The sequence below is a fragment of the Myotis yumanensis genome, unplaced genomic scaffold (assembly GCF_028538775.1).
Source record: "Myotis yumanensis isolate MYYU_CA2020_CCGP unplaced genomic scaffold, mMyoYum1.0.hap1 SCAF_7, whole genome shotgun sequence".
Classification (NCBI taxonomy): Eukaryota; Metazoa; Chordata; class Mammalia; order Chiroptera; family Vespertilionidae; genus Myotis; species Myotis yumanensis.
In genome coordinates this window covers 12909331-12932322 of record NW_027223758.1, presented here as the reverse complement: position 1 = coordinate 12932322, position 22992 = coordinate 12909331, and the positions used below count along the sequence as shown (strand labels likewise).

At 41.6% G+C, this 22992-nt stretch overlaps 2 protein-coding genes across 2 annotated transcripts in view; one reads left to right on the top strand and one right to left on the bottom strand.

The window, feature by feature from the left end:
• Positions 1 to 2375: 2375 nt before the first annotated feature.
• On the bottom strand, positions 2376 to 3522 carry LOC139014433 (heterogeneous nuclear ribonucleoprotein A1-like). The gene has a single exon (XM_070421401.1). The coding sequence runs from the start codon at positions 3520 to 3522 to the stop codon at positions 2617 to 2619; it is 906 nt and encodes a 301-aa protein (XP_070277502.1). The 3' UTR covers positions 2376 to 2616.
• A 4967-nt stretch (positions 3523 to 8489) lies between these two features.
• CSE1L (chromosome segregation 1 like) overlaps positions 8490 to 22992 on the top strand; it is a 48696-nt gene continuing 34193 nt past the window's right edge. The window contains exons 1-2 of the mRNA XM_070419796.1: positions 8490 to 8605; positions 22530 to 22625. Coding sequence (XP_070275897.1) covers positions 22541 to 22625 — 85 coding nt within the window. The 5' untranslated portion in view covers positions 8490 to 8605; positions 22530 to 22540. The remainder of the gene's footprint in view (positions 8606 to 22529; positions 22626 to 22992) is intronic.

Sequence of the window (22992 nt, the reverse complement as noted above, 5' to 3'; positions counted from 1 at the left end):
CTTTTGAAAGGTGTCTATTTAGGTCCTTTGCCCATTTTTTGATTGGATTGTTTATCTTCCTTTTGTTAAGTTGTATGAGTTCCCTATAAATGTTTTTTTTTTTGATAGTGAAAAATACATTTATTTATTTATTTTTATTATTTTTTATTTATTTATTTATTTTCGCTTAAAGTATTACAAAGGGTATTACATAAGTGTCCTTTTTTCCCCCCCGCCCTTGACAAGCCCCTGCCCTCCCTTACCCCCCAGTGTCTTATGTCCATTAGTTATGGTTATATGGGTGCATACAAGTCCTTCGGTTGATCTCTTACCCTATAAATGTTGGAGATTAAACCCTTATCGGTGATAACATTGGCAAATATGTTCTCCCATGCAATGGGCTTTCTTGTTGTTTTGTTGATGGTTTCTTTTGCTGTGCAGAAGCTTTTTATTTTGATGTAATCCCATTTGTTTATTTTCTCTTTAGTTTCCAATGCTCTAAGAGCTGTATCAGTGAAGAAATTGCTTCGGCATATGTCTGAGATTTTGTTGCCTTTGGATTCTTCTAGTATTTTTATGGTTTCCCGTTGTATATTTAAGTCCTTTATCCATTTTGAGTTTATTTTTGTGTATGGTGTAAGTTGGTAGTCTAGTTTCATTTTCTTGCATGTATCTGCCCAATTTTCCCAACACCATTTATTGAAGAGACTATCTTGACTCCATTGTATGTTCTTGCCTCCTTTGTCAAATATTAATTGAGCATATTGGTTCAGGCCTATTTCTGGGCTCTCTATTCTATTCCATTGCTCTATATGTCTGTTCTTGTGCCAGTACCAGGCAGTTTTGAAAACAGTGGCTTTGTAATACAGCTTGATGTCTGGTATTGAGATCCCACCTACTTTGTTCTTTCTCAGGATTGCTGCAGGTATTCGGGGTCTTTTTTTATTCCAGATGAATTTTTGGAGAGTTCGTTCTAGGTCTGTGAAATTTGCTGTTGGTATTTTAATGGGAAGTGCATTGAATTTATAGATTGTTTTGGGTAGTATGGACATTTTAATGATGTTGATTCTACCAATCCAAGAACATGGTATGTTCTTCCATCTGTTTATGTCTTCCTCTATCTCTTTTTTCAACGTCCTGTAGTTTTCAGAGTAGAGGTCTTTTACCTCTTTAGTTAAGTTTATTCCTAGGTAGCTTAATTTTTTGGGTGCGATGGTAAATGGGATTGTTTTTTTAGTCTCTCTTTCTGTAAGTTCACTATTGGTGTATAGAAATGCCATAGATTTCTTGGCGTTAATTTTGTATCCTGCTACATTGCTGGATTCCCCATTGATTTTTTAAAATAAGATACCATTAAGCCCCCCCCTTTTTAAAATATATTTTTTATTGATTTCAGAGAGGAAGGGAGAGGGAGAGATAGAAACATCAATGATGAGAGAGAATCATTGATTGGCTGCCTCCTGCACGCCCCCTACTAGGGATCAAGCCCGCAACCTGGGCATGTGCCCTTGATTAGAATCCAACTTGGGACCCTTTTGTTCAAAGGCTGATTCCATCCACTGAGCCAAACCAGTTAGGGCCCATTGATTTTATTTTAGAGAGAGTGGAAGAGAGAGGGGAAGATGGAGAGAAATATTGATGTGAGAGAAACACATCAATTGGTTCCCTCATGTATGCACCTTGACCAGGGCCTGGGCCAGGGAGAAGCCTGCAACCCAGGTACGTGCCCTTGAACAGAATCAAACCTGGGACCTTTCAGTCCACAGGTTGATGTGATGCTCTATCCACTGAGCCAAACCAGCTATGGTGCTAAAAATTTTTTTTTTTAAGAAAAAATATCCTCAAGTAAGGAGTAACAAAACATTTTTTAGCAGTCCATCGCCTTAACCACTCGGCCACCTCATCCACAACAAAACATTTTTTAAAAAATGAAATGGTATGAACCTTTAAATACCTAATAACTTCAAAATAGAAACCCGCCCTGGCCAGGTAGCTCAGTTGGTTATAGGGTCGTCGCCATACACCAAGGTTGCATGTTCGATTTTGGTCAGAGCACGTACAAAAAGCAACCAATGAATGCATAAATAAGTGTAACAACAAATCGATGTCCCTCCCCCCTTCTCTCAAATCAATAAAAAAATTAAAACAAAAACAATGACAAAGCCAAAATCCTGATGCAAGACTCACATGCCTCTCAGAGAACATCAGATAAAGAACATGTTAAAAATAAGGGCATAGAGGACGTAAATTCGATATATCACCTACAGCTGATGTCCTGATTAGTGAAAGACGAAATGCTATTTGTTGTTTTTACTGTGTGAAGTATTTACCATGTGCATGCATGTTTAAAAAGAAAGAAAACTGCCTCCATTTTTATTTTTTTCTCTTGGTTGGAATGCTTTACACTTTCCACAGTACAGAAACTAAAATAACCTGTTATACAATTAGTCACAAATACAGTCCTCGAGTTTTTTTCCCCCCCATTCACATGAGTATTGTCTAACACATGTCTTCTTTGTAGCAGCTAGGCCCTGCCACCACTGTGCTTGGCTGAGTTCACAAATCTGTTGTAACCTGTAGCTTCCCTGTCACTTCTCTGGCTCTCCTCTCCTGCTAAGCTTTGTTTCTTGGCAGTAATTAAAACCTTCTGCCACTGCCATAGCTACTGCTGCTGCTGGAACCGCCATAGCCACCTTGGTTTCGTGGTTTGGCAAAGTATTGACCTCCACCACCATAAGGGCCAGAGCTTCTGCCTCCAAAGTTTCCTCCTTTCATAGGCCCAAAATTTGAAGATTGATTGTTGTAATTGCCAAAATCATTGTAGCTTCCACCACCTCCAAAATTGCTTCCATCATTACCAAATACATTATAGCCATTCCCACTGCCACCATATCCACTGCCACCATGGCTGCCACCAAAGCCACCTCGACCACTGAAGTTTCCTCCATGACCACTTAGACCTCTTTGGCTGGACGAAGCACTAGCCATCTCTTGCTTAGATAGAGCTTTCCTTACTTCACAGTTGTGGCCATTCACAGTATGGTATTTCTGAATGACAATCTTGTCTACAGAGTCATGGTTACCAAAGGTTATAAAAGCAAAGCCTCTCTTTTTGCCACTGCCTCGGTCAGTCATGATTTTAATCACTTCTATTTTTCCATACTGTTTAAAATAATCTCTTAGGTGATGTTCTTCAGTGTCTTCTTTAATACCACCGACAAAAATCTTTTTCACAGTCAAGTGGGCACCAGGTCTTTGAGAATCTTCTCTGGAGACAGCCCTCTTTGGTTCCACCACTCTTCCGTCCACCTTGTGTGGCCTCGCGTTCATGGCTGCATCCACCTCCTCCACAGTGGCATAGGTGACAAACCCAAAGCCTCTGGAGCGCTTGGTGTTTGGATCTCTCATCACCACACAGTCTGTGAGCGTTCCCCATTGCTCAAAATGGCTCCTCAGACTCTCATCGGTTGTTTCAAAGCTCAAACCTCCGATGAAGAGCTTCCGCAGCTGCTCCGGCTCTTTGGGAGACTCAGACTTAGACATGATGACTACAACAGGGGGAATTCCAACAATGCTTACTCCACGGCGTTCACCAGCAGAAAGGAGTTGACGGGGTCCAACCCCAGCAGATCCAGAGGTTCCCAAAGGTGTGGATGGAGTCAGCGAAGAAGGAATGACACAGAGACAGCGTTCAGTTGATCAGCAGCCTAGCCAGGTTCTCCAGCCAGGTTTGATTTTTCTTGTCCTGTTACATCTGTATTTATACCAGTTGATTTTAATCCTATCCATTCTATTGCAAAGGTTAGGGCGTTTCTTATCTCCATTCCAAGGTCACTACTCTATTGTTCTGTTAAGCTACAAGGAAGTAACTGAAGGAGATTATCCTAAGTAAAGATTATGTAGCTAAAGCGTGATTGTTCGTAGTTAAAGTGATTAATTACCCGCCTGGCACTTAGTTAAGGGATTTTATTCCCTTACTTAGTCCTGTTAATCCCTACCTCCAGGGAAAAATCCCCACCTGGGGAAACAACCTTTCTTAGAGAGGTGACCTTGGTTAAAACACATAGCGCTAAGAAGGGGAGCAAACATATTAAGAACAGTATGCCATATACGTCAGGTCCCTAGAAACATATGCTGTGCAGATGTTTCTTCCCTGCAGCGACTCTGTCAAGCAGCAAGGATGGACTGGCTTCCAGCAAGGAGTGATCTAAGGAGCGTATCTCTATCATTTCACTTTTCATCCTATCCCAGAGGTCCCCCCACCACTCCCCACCCCACCTTTCCCTTCTCCTCCCTCCCTCCTTCATCTATCACCAGTGGATTTTCTGTAACCCACTTACGTCTCCTCCTTGGATTGTCATGTATAAAACAAAGTGACACCCTGGCCAGTTTTGGTCAGTGGGTAGAGCATCCACCTGGGGACCAAAGGGTCCTGAGTTCAATTACAGTCAAGGGCGCAGGCCCAGGTTGGGGGCTTGATCCCCAGTAGGAGGTGTGCAGGGGGCAGCCGATCAGAGATCCTCTCTCATCCTGGATATTTCTCTCTCTCTCTCCCTCCCTCTCCATCTGTTTGCTTTCTTGTTTCCTGTTCTTTTCTCTAGAATAAAGTGCCTCCATTTTTAAAAAGGTAAAAAACTACAATCTGACACCTCTCAATTTCAGCTGTCAATACTCTTTGGCACCCCAATGATACTAAACAAAAAAGAGACTTGGTCTTTCCAAACACAGCCAGAAGTGTCCCAATAAAAGATAAAATTATCTTCCTTGTGGTACACATCATTGATAACTCATCTGTTCAGAAGGTCAACACTAGGCAGATGGGTTTTATCGGGGTTTGGAAAGAAAGAAAACTACATGAATACAGACAGACCTTGTTTCATTGTGCTTTACTTTATTGTTCTTCAGAGATGTTGCATTTTTTACAAATTGAAAGCAAGACCCTTCACCAGCAATAAGATAATGACTCACTCTTCTTGTGGTTGCAAAGGGTGAGGAGAGCACCCCTAGAGCTATGTCTGTAGACATTATAATCTTGGCACAGCTCAAGGGCTTCCTGCAGAACCTGGCAGAGATGCTACACTGATGCAGGGTGCCAGTCAGCCTCCTTCTGATTTGCTCTCAAAGATGGAACTGTTACGTCATTAGGTTCATTCTCACCAGAACCAGAGGAAAATGTCCAGGAGAGCAGATTAGTATAACGAAGGTGATTACTTATACTATTGCTGCAATGGTAAAAATACATCTTTTCCACCAAGGTTCTAATAACATACCTTTTTCAATAGACTTTGCCTACTTATATAGGGCATTTCATTCAACATTCAACAAATACTTATTGAGCAGCTACTATGTGCTGGGTGCAGGGTACAGCTGTAAATAAGATAAAATCCTTGGTCCTAATAGAGTCATCAGCTGGAGGAAAAAGAATTAACAAAGAGACAATCAAATGTTATGAAGAAAACAGAATGAGCCCCGGCCAGATAGCTCAGTTGGTTAAAGCATCATCCTGATACATCAAGGTTGTGGGTTTGACCTTCATCAGGGCACATACAAGAGCCAACCAATGAATGCATATATAAGTGGAATAACAAATCAATGTTTGCTTGTTTTTTCTATTTCTCTCAAATGAAAAAAAAAGAAAATAGATGATAAAATGGAGCTAAGGGTGCCACATACAATGCAAGACACCTCATTCAACGTGATTTTAGGTAAACCATGGATGGTTATTTTAGTATAAATATGTTCCATACAACATTTATACTAAAAATTATGCATTGCTTTTCTGAAATTCACATTGAACTGGGTGTCCAGTATTTCATTTTCTAAGTCTGGCAACCCTAAATGTCATGTTATTGGGTGGTGGAGAGTGGATAATGTCAAGACAGGTGGAAGGCCTCTTTGAGGAGGTGACATTTGAACTGGAAGCTGAATGTTCAGAGGGAGCCAGTCATTCAGGGATCTAGAAAAAGAGCATTTTAGGCAGAAGGAAGAGCAAGTATGAATGCTTTATGGTGGAAATAAGCTTGGAGCTTGGAAGAACAGAAAGGAAGGAAGAGTAGCTGAGCTGTGAGAGGGTGAAGGGGAGGAAGGAGGAAGGTGATGAGGTCAGGCAGGTTGGCAGGGGTCAAATCTTGTAGGGTTTGTGACTATAATAAGATGAGTACTTTTACCAAAACTTGTGTCCATAACCTTTTCATTCAAGAACATCAACTTTTTACATTTTATCCATAGGAATTGCTTTTACATGTGACAGAGTGCTGTCAAAGATAAGCACAGCCAAAGATTGATAAGGCTGTGCAAACAGATTTTCTTCAGTAACTACTGACAGTAGGGGAGAAAGCTGAGCTCCATTCTGACTTGTGCAGAGCTGAATGGACATTTTAAAGGGAGAATGAGGGAGTAAGGGAATGAGCAGGGGCTCAAGTGAAAAGTTACAAAGGGCTGATCAACATATAAGTGATTAGACCAGCCTTAGCCAGTTTGGCTCAGTGGATAGAGCTTTGTGCTGTGGACTGAAGGGTCCCAGGTTTGATTCTGGTCAAGGACACATAGCTCGGTTGCACGCTTGATCCTATGTCCCTGGTCGGGTCATGAGCAGCAGGCAACCAATAGGTATGTCTCTCTCACAATCATGTTTCTCCCCCTCCCTTCTACTCCCTCTAAAAATCAATGGGGAAAGCCTCAGGTGAGGATGATCTAAAAATGAAGAGCGCCCTAACCGGTTTGGCTCAGTGGATAGAGCGTCAGTCTGCGGACTCAAGGGTCTCAGGTTCGATTCCCATCAAGGGCATGTACCTTGGTTGCGGGCACACACCAGTAGGGAGTGTGCAGGAGGCAGCTGATGGATGTTTCTCTCTCATCGATGTTTCTAACTCTCTATCCCTCTCCCTCTCTGTAAAAAAAAATCAATAAAATATATTAAAAATAAAATAAAATAAAAATGAAGAGCCTGCTCCCTTAAAAAAAAAAGTGACTAGGCCAGCTGTGTCTGCTAGCTAGCATTTTCCTAAGTTAGGCTTCCATGGGAGCTACCTTCCTGATGATTAGATTTCAAAGGATTGGCTTTCAGGCCCTTAAGAAGGACACTCCTGAATCGTGGAAGACACATACACATTCTCAAAGGGACAGAGGAAAAGTTTACAGTTGTAAGCCCTTTTTATCAAATGCTCTAAGAAAGGGTAGTTGGGGCCTATCCTCCGGTGTTGGCTAGAAAAACAGTAAATTCTCCTGGCAGCATTGAACAACCTGTGCTTCACTTGTCCTAGGGAAATGGCCTTATGCTACTAGAAGCCATGTTAGAGTTTGATCCTCTCTTAGGGCAGAGGTTTAGACAGTCATTCATCATGTGCTGAGAACTGAATGCATAGAGGAAGCCAGTCATTCAGAGATCTAGAAGAAGAGAATTTCTCAGTGTCTGTATAATTTTGTGTTCTTGTATTTGTTTCCTTGAATGATGACCAAATAGTGTGCCCTTCAGTCCTAGGAGTAGCAAACTAACAATTCTAAGAGATGTGCTCTGAGTGGAGACAGCTGGGTCTGTTGAGGGAGGAGGCCAAAACTGAAGGCTTGGATTTCCATAAGTCTCCATCGCATCCTCTCTTTCCTACACTTAAGGTATCATAAGATCCCAAGGGCTCTACTTCCAAGATATATCCTGAAGCTGTCCACTTCTCTCCATATTCATGCTACACACCCTAGTTCAGGCCATAACATCTTCCTGGATGTCTCCAGCAGCCTTCTCACTGGTCTCCCTGCTTCATTCCCCCCCCCCCCCCCCCATACAGTCCATTCTCCAAGCAGCAACTGGTGGGCCTTTTAAAATATAAATGTGGTGGTCATGCACTTAAGACATAGTTCAAACACTGGCTTATGAGGCCTACATCGTCTGGCCCAGGCTGGCCTAATTTCATCTTGTAACAGGCTCCACTTCATTAAGCCCCAGTCTTACTCCTGACTCAGAGCATTTGCTACTGACATCCCCTCCTCCTGAAATGCTCTCCAGGCCGATTTACACGCACCTGTCTCCTTGTTGAAACTCGAGCCAATTTTCACCTGTTCAGAGTCCTACTAGGACCCTCTCATTGACCTTCCAAGTCACTGCCTGTCATATCATCCTGGTTTTAATTTTATCCTCATAGCACTTATAACGATATGAAATTATCTTGTTTATTCTGTTTCTCCCTCTAACAAAAGCTACATGTCTGAGCTGCTATGGACATGACTTTGGGCAGTTCGTTCAAGACTTACTTCGTGCTTGACATCAAGCCCTGACACCAAAATAGGTCACAATCCAGCAGCCACTCACTGAATCTGTGCTTATTTCAGGAAAATGGGGATTGTGAAGCCTGTTAGAACCGCTTGAACCGAAGGGCATTGTCGCTTGTGACGTCAGCGCAAACACAGAGCCGGGGCATGCAAATCAGAGATTGGTCCTTAGAATTTGGGTGGGCGGAGCTCGCCCCTGGCCCCGCCCCCTGCCTCTACCCTGTTCACGCATGCGCCCAGACCACAGCCTCGCCGCCGCGCCATTTTGCCGGGTTTGAATGTGAGGTGGAACGGCGGCAGGAGTGGGTAGTACGGCTGCAGTCCGCGGCCGAGATTTTCTTCTCTGATCCCGTATTTCCACCAGGTAAGGCCGGGGCGTGCACGGCCTGGCAGGGTGGCCTCTGGGAATCCCGCTGGGGAAGGGCTGAGGCACTCCCTGCATTCCCGAGCGCTGGGGAGCAAGGACCGCGCCTCCGGGAGAGAGCGGAATGTGGGCCTGTGTGTCGGGCAGAGCCCTGGAACAAAGTCTTTGCCTTCGCTCACCGGCCTCGCCTCGTCTCGTCTCGCGCTGTCTCAGGTCTGAGGCTCGCCGGGCCTGTAGCGGGTCGAGGGCAGCCGCGGCGCGGCCTAAAGCGCCCGAGCGCCCGCCCCTTCCCCTTTAGCGCCGTTCTGATTGGCTGCGCCGCCGCGTGTCGCTCGGGAAGACCGCCTCTCATTGGTCATGGCCGCGCGTCCGTTCTCGAGGCCCGGTCACCCGCAACGTGGGTGGAGTGGCGCGGCAAGGCCTGTCTGGCTGCACGGCGGAGGATGCCGACCGCCCCTTCCGTGGACTCACCTTCCTAAGGAGGAGTGTGCTTCATTCTCTCCGACTGTAAAGTAGGCATGGTGATCTCACTCTGCTGAGTTATTTGTCAGGATTAAATTCTAGTCCATGTACCTGCCCTGTAATATGGGATACCCCTCTCGGGGGAAACGCGATATGGCTTGGTAATTCGGAGCATGGGCTTTGGAATTAGAACGCCCGGGTTCGTTCTAAGATTTAAGCCTCCCCCTAGGAGCGTAGCCTAGGGCTGAGCCTCCATTTCCTTAGCTGCAAAATGGGGTTGAAAACAGTCTGCCTGGTAAAGTGGCTGTGAGGATCCACTGAGTTATTACCGCGCTTTACAGTCCCATCTCATTGCCTACCTCCCCCACCCATCCTTCCTCGTTAGCCACGGTAGACATACTGACCTGCCTTTCTTTTTTCTTAAATGTTCCAAGCTCATGCCCATTATAGAGCATTTGGACGTGCCTTTCATTTGCGTGGAAATGACCAACATCAGACCTTTGCAAGGCTGGCTCCCTATCCTTCAAGTTTTACTCACCTTAGTTAGACCTTCTTTAACCAACCTCTCCTCAACACTTCATCACTTCGCACTAGTGTTAATATACTTCATGCATCGATCGTCATCAATAATCACTTAATAGTTGACTTGTTTATTATCTGTCTTGACTGCTAAAATGTAAACTTTGAGAGCAAAGGGCCTTGCTTTTGCCTGTCCTGTTCACTGCTGTGTCCAAGTGGCCAGGGCTTGCCACCCGCCAGGTGCACAATTATTACTATTCCTTGGAGGCACAGAAGGGGATTTTTTTACTCTTGGATCTCACCAGTGCTCTTTTTCTCCTTTCTTTGGACCCCCATACTGGGATTTTTGGCCCTTTTTTCTTTTTTACCCTTTTTATTGAATGTATTGAGGTGACACTGGCTAACAAAATTATACAGGTTTCAGGTGCACAGTTCTACAACACATCATCTGTACACTGTTTGGGCCCTTTTTTGTGTTTCCATTTTTTTTGCATAATTCACTTCTTTCCATCAGTGCAAGGGAATTCTCTCCCTTTATGATTACTTTGATTTCTGCTAGTTGGGGCGGGAACAGAGGGAAACCATTTTCTGTACGGGATTAGATGGGTTGGAGAGCACTGCTCTAGTTTTGGAATTAATTTGTTCCTTTTAAACTTCATTGAGCTTTAAATTTATAAAATTCTAGGGTCTATGTAGTATTTTAACTTCCAGCGATTGTAGCATGCATATTTATGAATATTATTTGCCTGTTAATCTCTGAGATAACAGTGAAGAAGCAAAAATAGACAAGGTTCCATCCCTTGGGTAGCTTATGTTCGGGGAGGGGGGGACAACAATACAGATAAATGAATTAGATAGTTTCAGATAGGGACAAGTAACAGGTGATTTGATGATGAAGAAGGCTTCTCTGAGGAGGTGACATTTGAGCTGAGACCAGCCATGGAAAGGTGAGGGGACAGACATTCCAGGCAGAGGGAATAGAAAGTACAAGAGCTTAAGGACAGGAACAAGCTTGGAATAATGGGATATTAGGAAAATGCAGCTTGCTAGAGTAGTGTGTGAAGAAGAGAGAGGTATCCAGGGAACAGGTCACATAGGGCTTTGTAGGCAATTTAAAGAGTTTAGATTTGATGCTAAGGTGTGTGTCCTGTGAGCAGAAAGCAGAGGGTGGAGAGATGTTGGGTTATGTTCTTTTTTTTTCTTTTTAATGCATTTTTATTTATTTCAGAGAGGAAGGGAGAGGGAGAGAGAGGTAGAAACATCAATGATTAGAGAGAATCATTGATTGGCTGCCTCCTGCACACTCCCTATGAAGGATTGAGCTGCAACCCAGGCAGGTGCCCTTGACCAGAATCAAACCCGAGACTCTTCAGTCTGCAGGGTAACACTCTATCCACTGAGCCAAACCATCTAGGATTGGGTTATGTTCTTAATGTATGTGTGCCAGATAGTTTTCATACATTGGATCTCTTTTCCTTTCTCCAGATGTAAGGCATTAGGAATGGTTCTCTAATGTGGAGGAAGTATCTAAAGAAAAGGTACCCATCTTGGATTAGCTTATGTCATAGATGTCTGTGAGATGGCATTGGAAAGCAAAGCTTTTATTCCAAAAGTCTTCATCTATACCTGAGGGCCTGTGGGAAGAGGCAAGACTTAGCTACAGCCATTCAACAGGAAAAGCTTAGAATTTAGATAAATCTGTGTAATTGATTTGTTGTGGTACATGTTTTTTATTTTTCTGTGTGTGTGTGTGTATTGGTAGGGATTTCCAAAGATAGCTTTGTGGTGAAAGTTCAGTATAATCCCTCATTTAAAGACAAAATAATGAATTTTCCATTTCTAGTTTGAGTCTTTATTTTAAAATCAATAACACTTTACATTTATATATTTAATATATAATATATATATAATTCTGGTTTCTCTTCAGATCATATATTTAATATTTTAAAGTGTCAAAGTACCTTCATCTGTGGTCAAATAAGAACTTAATTAGACCTGGATCTTGTTGATTTTGTGAATACCTGTGGAGTATTCTCTAAAATTACCTGGTTTGTCATGCTTTCCCAAATCGGGGCTAAGCTTACAATTTGGTTTTATAGACATTATCACTAAGGAGATATAAAAAAGGGTTTGTTGACAAATATTTAGTCCCTTATCTAACATTAAAATTCTAGGATCTATGTAATATTTTAACTTTCAGAGATTGTAGCATGCATATTTATGAAACATCATCCTCCTCATACACACACACTTTTTTCCCCAACATGCTTTTTTTTAAAACTTAAAAATAGTTTTATCCTAGCACCTCAACTTTGTCATTTTAGGGTTATTCTATCACCTGGCCTTAGAATCAGTTGTCTCCACTTCTTCCTGTTTGTCACAATTGACCAGAATAAATGTGAAAAATCATAATGCTTTTGATGGGAAAATCAATCAAGGGCATGTAGCTTTTGAAAATAGTACAACCAGTGTATAGTAGGTGCTCATCATTATTGTAAAGCACTAGAGAGATTGCAGTGAACAAAACACAAAGTTCCTACTCGTGGAAGGAGAGGCACAGTAAACAAGAAAGCAAATTAATGTGCCTGATAAATTTATTTAGAAAAATAGAGTAAGGGAATGGAGATTGGGTGAGTGCTCTCTTAGAGAGGACAGCCCAAGAAGGCATCTCTGAAAAGAGATGACATTTGAAAAGGGACCTGAATGAAGTGGGCAGTGAGCCATGCAGCTCTCCAGGGACAGAGCTGTCAGGCAAATGGGACAGTAAGTGCAAAGCCCTGAGGCAAAAATATAAGCACTGCCATATATGAACAGTAATAGAGGACAGATTTCACATTCACTTTTTTTTTAATTCTTACCCAAGGATATTTTTTCCATTTATTTTAATTTTTTAAAATGTATTTTTATTGCCCTAGCCGGTTTGGCTCAGTGGATAGAGCATTGGCCTGCGGACTCAAGGGTCCCAGGTTCGATTCTGGTCAAGGGCATGTACCTTGATTGCGGGCACATACCCAGTAGGGAGTGTGCAGGAGGCAGCTGATGGATTTTTCTCTCTCATCGATGTTTCTAACTCTCTATCCCTCTCTCTTCCTCTCTGTAAAAAATCAATAAAATATATTTAAATTAAAAAAGTACATATATTTTTATTAGTTTCAGAGAGAGGGAGAGAGAGACAGAAACATCAATGATAGAGAATCATCAGTCTGCTGCCTCCTACACCCCCTACTGGGGAATCAAGCCTGCAACACATGCATGTGCCCTGACCGGGAATCTAACCGTGATCTGTCTGGTTCATGGGTCAGTGTCCAACCACTGAGAGACACCAGCGGGACTCCATTGATTTTTAGAGTGGAAGGGAGAGGGAGAGACAGAAAAACTTCAGTGTGAAAAAGACACATCAATTGATTGCCTCCAGGGAGATGGGGATCAGGCCTGCAACTGAGGTACGTGGCCTTGACTGTAATTGAACCTGGGACCCTTCGTTATGAGGGCTGATGCTCTATCCATTGAGCCAAACCGGGTGGGGCTCACTTCTTTCTTGAAAGCTCTTTTGAATAAACAGAAATTAATTATGAGAGCAAGTTGGTCATTTCTTTATCTGACATGTAACTGAGTTCCTGCATTCTGTTGGGGCTGTTAGTAGCTGATCCCAGAATAGTCTCTAGTTCAGAATGGGATTTATATTTTAGCTGGCTGGCTGACATTGCCTCATTCGTTAGTTCATGCATCAAATGCTCATTCGTTAGTTCATGCATCAAATGCTTACTGAATGTCTACTATGTGCCAGGCAGTGTTGAAGGTCCTGGGCATATAGAGACAAAAATATACAAAGTCCCTGTCCTAAGGACTTTAACAGAAAATAAGTCAAAGATACTTCAGGTGATGATTAATGCTGTTAATAGTATAACAAGGATAAGGTACGTAATAGGTGAGGAAGACCCTTTTGAAGAGTTGATAGCTGACAGTTGAATGATACTCGATATCAAATTAGAAGGAAGAGCAGTATTACAGGCACAGAAAAGTGTCTTTGCTGGTTCAAGAAATAGAAAGAAGGCTTTTGTGGCTGGAACATAGTGTGAGAAAAGGCAAGGAGAAGTTAGGAAATGAAGTTGACAGGTGCCAGATTGCATGGGACTCTTGTTTGGATTTTTAATACGTATAATTATAAGGGGTCTGAGAGATTTTGATTGAGATGTGTATAGTGCTATAGGTACAAAATGAAGAAAGTGAAATGCAGATTTGAGTTTATTTAAAAACTCAGTAAAATAGATCTAGCTAACCTCTGTAATCCTCCCCCCTCCCCCCACACAGAAGGAAGTGAAATGCAGATTTGAATTTATTTTAAAACTCAGTAAAATAGATCTAGTTAACCTCTGTAATCCTACACACACACGCACACATACACACACACACAGTTTCTAGCATAAATCTCAAAAGATAGAATAAATTTGCATGTGGCAAAGAAAGACCAGGTGGTTGTTTTTGTTTTTAGTTCATATACAGACAGTCCTCGGGTTACGTTGGACTCGATATACGTCGTTTTGTGGTTACATGGCCATCTCCCATTCATTTATTAAAAAAAAAAAAGTTCCGTCATCTCGACGTATGTACATATGTGCTTTATGTTTTTTATTATTTATTTACCACAAGTAAAGGTCAGAAATTGTTATCTTTCTTTTACATTTTTTTACTGTTTCACTTCATTGCTGCTGTGTATGTGCTCCATGTGAGTGATGTAGGTGCTTATGTAGGTGGGTTCAGACTTACGGCAAAATCGCGATACATCGCGACGTAGGAACAGATCTTCGACGTAACCTGAGGACGTACTGTACATTGATGTAAATGATTTTGCTTGGCAACAGTAAACTTTCAAGATTTCAGAGTCAGCATTTCAACACAGGAAAAAAGAATGGAAAGTGAGTTGATTAAATCACTGCTTTTCAAAATGTGTTCCATAATAAAGTGGCCAAGTAATGCAGGAACTCTGGATTAAACAATGTTAAGCTGAGAACGTTCTGTTGGAGTTCCTGAAATCTTTAAAGTGAATCTCCAAAAAGGGAAGAATATGTGTTGCACCTTCCAAACTTTTGACATAAAAACCAGAAAGGGTGGCCTCTTAATAAATTGTGTGTGGGGTTGAATGGGATTTGATAATTCATCTCCATAGTGTGGTTTGTTCTGGGTGGGAGGAAGTAAATAGACAGGTGGTGCTATCTATTAACTCAGTCAAAATATTGGCTTCCCTTTTGATAAAAATGTTTTCTAATTAAGGGAAAGGACAGTAGTAGTAAGGAGACTATAGATAGTTTCAAACAGGTTGTCCTCCTTAGAAGGCGTGGTTTCTGGTTGTGGAGTAGTACTCTGCACAAGCACAGCATTAGCTTATTGCCCATTTCTAACGCCCTCCCCCCCTTTATTCACACACACACAGACACACACACACACACACATACACACACACACATTGATTTCAGAGAGGAAAGGAGAGGGAGAGCCAGAGATAGAAACATCAGTGATGAGAGAGAATCATTGATCAGCTACCTCTTGCATGCTCCACACTGGAGAATGAGCCTGCAACCCAGGCATGTGCCCTGACTGGAAATAGAACCCTGACATCCTGGTTTATAGGTTGACGCTCAATCACTGAGCCACGCCTTTAAGTCTTATTCAAAATCTCAGAGTCATAGGCTTCTTCCTCTCCCTAATTCCCATTTGGCTGTTCTTTTTAAACCATTACCAGCCCAGAGGTCCTATATTCCATGTGCATTAAATTTTTACCCATTTCTAAAAAACATCCCTATTGTACATTACATCATGAAACTCTTAAGTATTGAGGAACCCACATTAACTGATCTCAGCCTCCAAGTCCACTATTCCCCAAAGGGGCGATGTTCTCTTCCTGTGTCTGTTACTTTGCTCACTATTTCCTTCATGAGTTGGGTCCTTGTACTTTGCCTTTCCATATTCTTCAAGTTCAGTTCAAGCAAGACTCAGAGCCTCTGGGAAAACTTGGACCACTGAATACCCAGCGACTCTCTTAACCTCCTAGCAGTTAAGTTGCTATATATGTGATTCATTTGGTACTTCTACTACTGGGGACAAATATGTTTCTGAATTCAGAATTTTTACTGTGGATTATACAACATCCCAGTGGGGTTTTGGGTAGTATCCTGCAATCAAACATATTATATTTTTTCCTTTTTCTTTTGTTACTATATTTTCATAGAGGAAGGCAGAGGGAGAGCATATTGATGGGCTGCCTTTTGCATGCCCCCATGGGAATCAAACTATGACTTCCTGGTTTATAGATCGAAGCTCAACCACTGAGCCACCTCAGCCAGGTCACATTACTTCTTTTTTTTTTTTTTTTTTTTTTTACTAATTCCCTTTTCTCCCCTATTTTCCTTGTAATTCCAACAATATGCTAATTGTTTGGTAATTGTATCTTTTCTAATTAAATTTTTTTTTAATTTTTTTTATTGTTTTATTAAATTTTTATTGTTCAGATTACATTTGTCCCTCTTCCCCCCCCCCCCCCATAACTCCCCTCCTTCCAGTTCCCGCCCCACCCTCCGCCCTCACTCCCCACCCACTGTCCTCATCTATAGGTGCACGATTTTTGTCCAGTCTCTTCCCGAATCTCCCATTCCCCTTTCCCCCCAAAGAATAGTCAGTCCATTCCCTTTCTATGTCCCTGATTCATTATAATCACCAGTTCATTCTGTACATCAGATTATTTATTCACTTGATTCTTAGATTCACTTGTTGATAGATGCATGTTTGTTGTTCACAATTTGTATCTTTACCTTTTTCTTCTTCCTCTTCTTAAAGGATACCTTTCAGTATTTCGTATAATACTGGTTTAGTGGTGATGAAGTCCTTTAGCTTTTCCTTGTCTGTGAAGCTCTTTATCTGACCTTCAATTCTGAATGATAGCTTTGCTGGATAAAGTAGTCTTGGTTGTAGGTTCTTGGTATTCAGCACTTTGAATATTTCTTGCCATTCCCTTCTGGCCTGCAAAGTTTCTGTTGAGAAATCAGCTGACAGTCGTATGGGTATTCCCTTGTAGGTAATTGAGTCTCTTTCTCTTGCTGCTTTTAAGATTCTCTCTTTGTCTTTTGCTCTTGGCATTTTAATTATGATGTGTCTTGGTGTGGTCCTCTTTGGATTCCTTTTGTTTGGGGTTCTCTGCGCTTCTTGGACCTGTAAGTCCATTTCTTTCACCAGGTGGGGGAAGTTTTCTGCCATTATTTCTTGAAATAGGTTTTCAATATCTTGCTGTCTCTCATCTTCTGGCATCCCAATAATTCTGATATTAGTGCGCTTGAAGTTGTCCCAGAGGCTCCTTACACTATCTTCGTATTTTCGGATTCTTTTTTCATTTTGCTTTTCCAGTTGGGTGTTTTTTGCGTCTTCGCATTTCAAATCTTTGACTTGATTCTTGCGCTCCTCTGGTCTGCTGTTGGGTGTCTGTATAATATTCTTTATTACAGTCAGTGTATGCTTAATTTCTAGTTGGTTCTTTATCACAACATTGAGGGTCTCATTAGATTTCTTGAGGCTCTCATCAAGTTTATCGGCAGTTTCTAGCAAATTATTGACAGCCCTCAAAAGTGCGTTTTTTAGCTCTATATCCTCCATTTCTGTCATGTTTTTTTGTCTCCGCATTTTTTATGCTTTCTTGGTGCACCCCCTTGTGGTCTTTGTGCGCAGTCTTGTTGTAGTTAAGCCTTATTTGTTGTCGGCAATACTAGGGGTGAATTGACCTCTAGGCTAACTGGCTATGAGAGTCAGCTGTGTCTGCAGTGGGAGAGCTTCTGTGCTGAATCTCTAGGGCGGTGCTCATCTAGCCTTTGCCTGAGGCAATCCGGCAAATGCCTCTGTGCAGGGCTTGGGTGGGGCGGGTCCCTGGGGATCTACAGGGTGGGCGGAGGGAGCAGTTATGGCTGCTCTCAGTTCCGTCCCTAGCGGCTCTGCAACTGCTGCAAACCTCGGAGAGAAAGCTGCCTTCCGGCTTCTCCCGTTTGAGTCTGGGTCCCTAGAGGCTCTCCTGGATCTGGAGCGCAGAGTCTGAAACTCCCTCCGGATTGAAAACAACAACCGCGCCCTCCGCCGCCGGCCCGCTCCACATGCACTCCGCACCTTAGTATTTCACCTCCGCACTGCACCTCCTCTGAGTCTCAGTATGGATTTCTCTTTCCTTCTAGTCATAGAATCTCTCCTCAGCCAGCCTTCCTGTGGTTCTGGGTGATGTCCGTTCCGTCTTTTAGTTCTATTTTTGAAGTGGTTGTTAGAGGCAGCAAACTCCGGCGTTAACCTATGCCGCCATCTTGGTTCTCCAAGGGTCAGAGTCTTCCCTTTGCCCATTTTTAATTGGATTATTTGTCTTCCTTTTATTAAGTTGTATGAGTTCTTTATATATTTTGGATATTAACCCTTTAGCAGATGTATCATTGGCAAATATGTTCTCCCATACAGTGGGCTCCCTTTTCGTTTTGTTGATGGTTTCTTTTGCTATTCAGAGGCTTTTTCTTTTGCTGTAGTCCCTATTTGTTTATTTTCTCTTTAGTTTCCTTTATCCTAGGAGATATATCTGTAAATATATTGCTAAGAGAGATGTCTGAGATTTTGCTGCCTGTGATTTCTTCTAGTATTTTTATGGTTTCACGTCTTACATTTAAGTCTTTTATCCATTTTTAGTTTATTCTTGTGTATGGTGTAAGTTGGTGGTCTAGTTTCATTTTTTTGCATCTATTTGTCCAATTTTCCCAATACCATTTATTGAAGAGAGTCTCTTGATAACTCCATTGTATGTTCTTGCCTCCTTTGTTAAATATTAATTGAGTGTAATGGCTTGGGTCGATTTCTGGGGACTCTGTTTTATTCCATTGATCTATCTGTTCTTGTGCCAGAACCAGGCTGTTTTGATGACAGTGGCTTTGTAGTATAACTTGATATCTGGTATTGTGATCCCTCCAACTTTGTCATTCTTTCTCAAGATTGCTGCAGCTATTTGGGATCTTTTTTGATTCCATATAAATTTTTGGAGTATTTGATTTAGATCTGTGAAATATGTCATTGTTAATTTAATAGGGATTGCATTGAATGTATAGATTGCTTTGGGTAGTATAGACATTTTAATGATGTTATTCTACCAGTCCATGAACACTGTATAATCTTCTACTTGTTTATTTCTTCCTCCCTTTTTTTCAATCTCCTATAGTTTTCCGAGTACAAGTCTTTTTTTACCTTCTTAGTTAAGTTTATTCCTAGATATCTTAACTTTTATGTTGTAATGGTAAATGGGATTGTTTGTTTATTTATTTATTTTATTATTTTTTAATATATTTTTATTGATTTCATGGAGAGAGAGAGAGAGAGAAACATCAGTGATGAGAGAGAATCATTGATTGGCTGCCTCCTGCATGCCCCACACTAGGGATCAAGCCCACAACCCAGGCATGTGCCCTTGATCGGAATTGAACCCGGGACCCTTTAGTCCACAGGCCGACGCTCTATCCACTGAGCAAAACTTGCTAGGGCGGGATTGTTTATTTAGTTTCTCTTTCAGAGAATTCATTATTGTTGTATAAAAATGCCATTGATTTCTGGTTGTTAATTTTGTATCCTGCTACTTTGCCAAATTCATTTATTAAACCTAGTAGTTTTTTAGTGGAGTCCAGGTTTTTCTATGTACAATATTATGTCATCTGCAAATAACAAGAATTTTACTTCCTCCTTTCCAATTTGGATGTCTTTTATTTCTTTTTGCCTGATCGCTGTGGCTAGGACCCAGTACTATGTTGAATAAGAATGGTGAAAGTGGACATCCTCTCTCTTGTTCCTTTTCTGAGTGGAAATGGTTTTCGTTTTTCCCATTGAATATGATGTTTGCTGTAGCTTGTCATATTTGGCTTTTATCATGTTGAGGTGTAATCTCTCTATTCCCACTATATTGAAAGTTTTTATCAAAAATGGGTGTTGGATTTTGTTGAATGCTTTTTCTGTGTCTATTGATATGATCATGGGTTTTTTGTCTTTCAGTTTGTTTATATGCTGTTATCACATTTGTTGATGTGCAAATATTGTGCCAGCCTTGCATTCCTGAAATACATTCCACTTGTTCATGGTGTATGATCTTTTTAATATATTGCTGGATCTGATTTACTAATATATTTGGTGAGGATTTTAGAATCTATGTTCATCAGGGATATTGGCCTGTAATTCTCTTTCTTTGTAGTGTCTTTGAAGAGAATAGGTGTTAATTCTTTGAATGTTTGGTAAAACTCCCTGTGAAGCCTTCTGGACCGGGCTATTTGTTTGCTGCTAGTTTTTTGATTACTGCTTCTATTTCAACAAGTGTTATTGGACTATTCAGGTTTTTTTATTCTTCCTGATTGAGTTTTAGAAGATTGTATTTTTCTAGGAATTTGTCCATTTCATCCACATTGTCCATCTTTTTGGCATATAGTTGTTCATAGTACTTTCTTACAATCCTTTGTATTTCTGTGGTGTCAGTTATTTCACCACTTTCATTTCTGATTTTAATTATTTGGGTCCTCTTTCTTTGTTTCTTGATGAGACTAGCTACAGATTCATCAGTCTTGTTTATTTTTTTTTAAAGAACCAGGTCTTGGTTTCATCAGTCTTTTGTATTGTGTTTTTGTTTTTTTTTTAGTCTCTGTCATTTATTTCTGCTCTGATCTTTATTAATTCCTTCTACTTACACTGGGCTTTTCTTGTTCTTTTTCTAATTTTTTAAGCTGTAGGATTAAATAGCTTATTATTAATGTACTAGAGGCCTGGTGCATGAAATTCATGCATGGGGGGTGTGTTCCTCAGCCCGACCTGCACACTCTCCAATCTGGGACCCCTCAGGGAATGTCCAACTGCTGGTTTAGGCGCAGAATCGGGCCTAAATTAGATCAACTTTATAGTGACTTTGATCACCATAAAGAGAGAGATGGCAGTTGGACATCTCTCTCACAATCCGGGACCGCTGGCTCCTAACTGCTCGCATGCCTGCCTGATTGTCCGTAACCGCTTCTGCCTGCCAGCCTGATCGCCCCCTAACTACTCCCCTGCCTGCCTGATAGTCCACAACTGCCCTCCCCTGCCGGCCTGATCGCCTACAACTGCCCTCCCCTGCCTCGACCCACCTCCTCTGCACGAGGCAGCAGAGACGCCGGGATCGGCCTCCTCTACGGGGATCGGCCTCCTCTACGCTGTGCGGAGCCGCTGGACCCCCAGGCCTCACCGCACGGAGCAGCTGCTGGGACCTGCCTCCACTGTGTGTGCGGCCATTTTGTGACAATGTAGCATGAGGGCGTGAGGACCGCTTAGGCTTTTATCAGTATAGATTTTGTTTTTTGAGGTAGGCCTGAAATACTATGAACCTTCCCTCTTAGGACTGCTTGTCCCAGAGATTTTGGGTTGTTATGTGTTCATTTTTTTCCAGAAAGCTTTTTATTTCTTTCTTGACCTCATTGGTAACCCATTCATTGTTTAATAGCATGCTATTTAGCCTCCATGTGTTTGAATGTTTTTTGAGTGTTTTTACTGTACTTGATTTCTAATTTCATTCCATTGTGATTTAAGAAGATGCTTGATATGATTTCAATCTTCTTGAACTTGTAGAGACTTGTTTTGTTTGCTAACATGTGGTCTTATCTTTGTGAATGACGCATGTGCACTTGAGAAGAATGTTAATTCTGCAGCTTTGGTGTGAAATGTTCTATAAATGTCAATTAATTCCATCTGATCCAGTGTGTCATTTGGAGTTACTGTTTCCTTGTTAACTTTTTGTTTGGAAGATCTATCTGGTGAAGTCAGCAGGATGGTAAAGTCCCCTAGTATGACTGTATTGCTGTCTATCTCTCCTTTAGAATCCTCCAGAAGTTTTTATATGTATACTAGAGGCCCGGTTCATGAAATTTGTGCATGGGTGTGGTCCCTAGGCCTGGCCGGTGATCAGGGCCTGTTGGGGCCAGGCCGGCTGGGCCCTGCTGGCTGCTGGACAGGGCCTGCCAGATGGGGGGAGGGGCTGCAGGGGGTTTGCCGGCTGGGGCGGGGGTGACTGGGAGAGGTTGGCTGGCTGTGGGAGTGCACTGACCACCAGGGGGCAGCTCCTGTGTTGAGCGTCTGCCTCCTGGTGGTGAGTGCATGTCATAGCGACCAGTTGACCAGTCATTCAGTCATAATGGTCACAGGCTTTTATATATATAAATGTGTACACACACACAAACACACACACACACACACACACACACACACATGTATATTTAATCCTCACCAGAGGATATTTTTCCATTGATTTTTAGAGAGTGAAAGTGAGAGGAAAAGACAGAAAGGAAATATCATTGTGAGAGAAACACATTGATTGGTTGCCTACTGCATGAGCCCCAACCAGGGCCTGTACTGGGGAGGAACCTGCAACCAAGTTATGTGCCCTTGACCAGAATCAAACCTGGGACTCTTCAGTCTGCAAGCTAATGCTCTATCAACTGAGCCAAACCAGCTAGGGCAGAAGTTTTTTATATATTTAGGTGCTCGTATATGATATTGGATGCATATATGTTTACTGCTTTAATTTTTAATTTTTTACAACAGGACTTTAAAAACATTTTTTGTGAGTGTTTTTACCCTTTGCTTTGTTTCATAAATTAGATCAACTTTATGGTGACTTTGATCAAGCCTTCAATTTTGCTTTTCTATGCCTTTCTTTTTAAAATTATGACGTTATTTCTTCTCCTTTATATCAAAATTATCTCACCATTATTTCAGAAAAGCCCTTCTTATCTTAGGTCGGAGTCAGGTTTATAGTCCATGCCCAAACATAGCAAGAATGACTTTCAGAGAAAAGACTGATAACATGAAATGATTTTTTATGCAAATTACTGTGTTCGCCTGTGACCAGTTACCCAAGCATCATTTCTTGTTTTAGATTTCATTGCAATGGAGCTCAGTGATGCAAATTTGCAAACGCTAACAGAATATTTAAAGAAAACTCTTGATCCTGATCCTGCCATCAGACGTCCAGGTAAAGAGAATAAATATTGTTTGTGGTTGATGTATTCTTAAAGGACAGGTGAGGGAAAACTTTATGCAAACTGCTGTTTGTAAATATAGATTTTTTAAAAAAAAGATTTACACTTGGATTCTCAGTTTATTTTTCATTCTGTAGCCACAAAGTGTGTGGTTGGCTGTCTTCAACTGTTATAACATAGGATGGTGTGGGGTTTTTTGGGGTTTTGTTTTTTGAGTAAAATAGCTTTTATTTGTCCTCCTTTGGAATATAAAGTACTAATATGTTTAGAATGCTTTGTCCCTTCACTTTTCTGAAATTTCCTACACCTGCCAGTTTTAAAAAGATAATAATGGGGCATAGAGATGAGTGTTAACTGCCT

Excerpts from the sequence above, each read along its gene's own strand:
- LOC139014433 (XM_070421401.1), bottom strand. The coding sequence starts at position 3,522 with ATGTCTAAGTCTGAGTCTCCCAAAGAGCCGGAGCAGCTGCGGAAGCTC.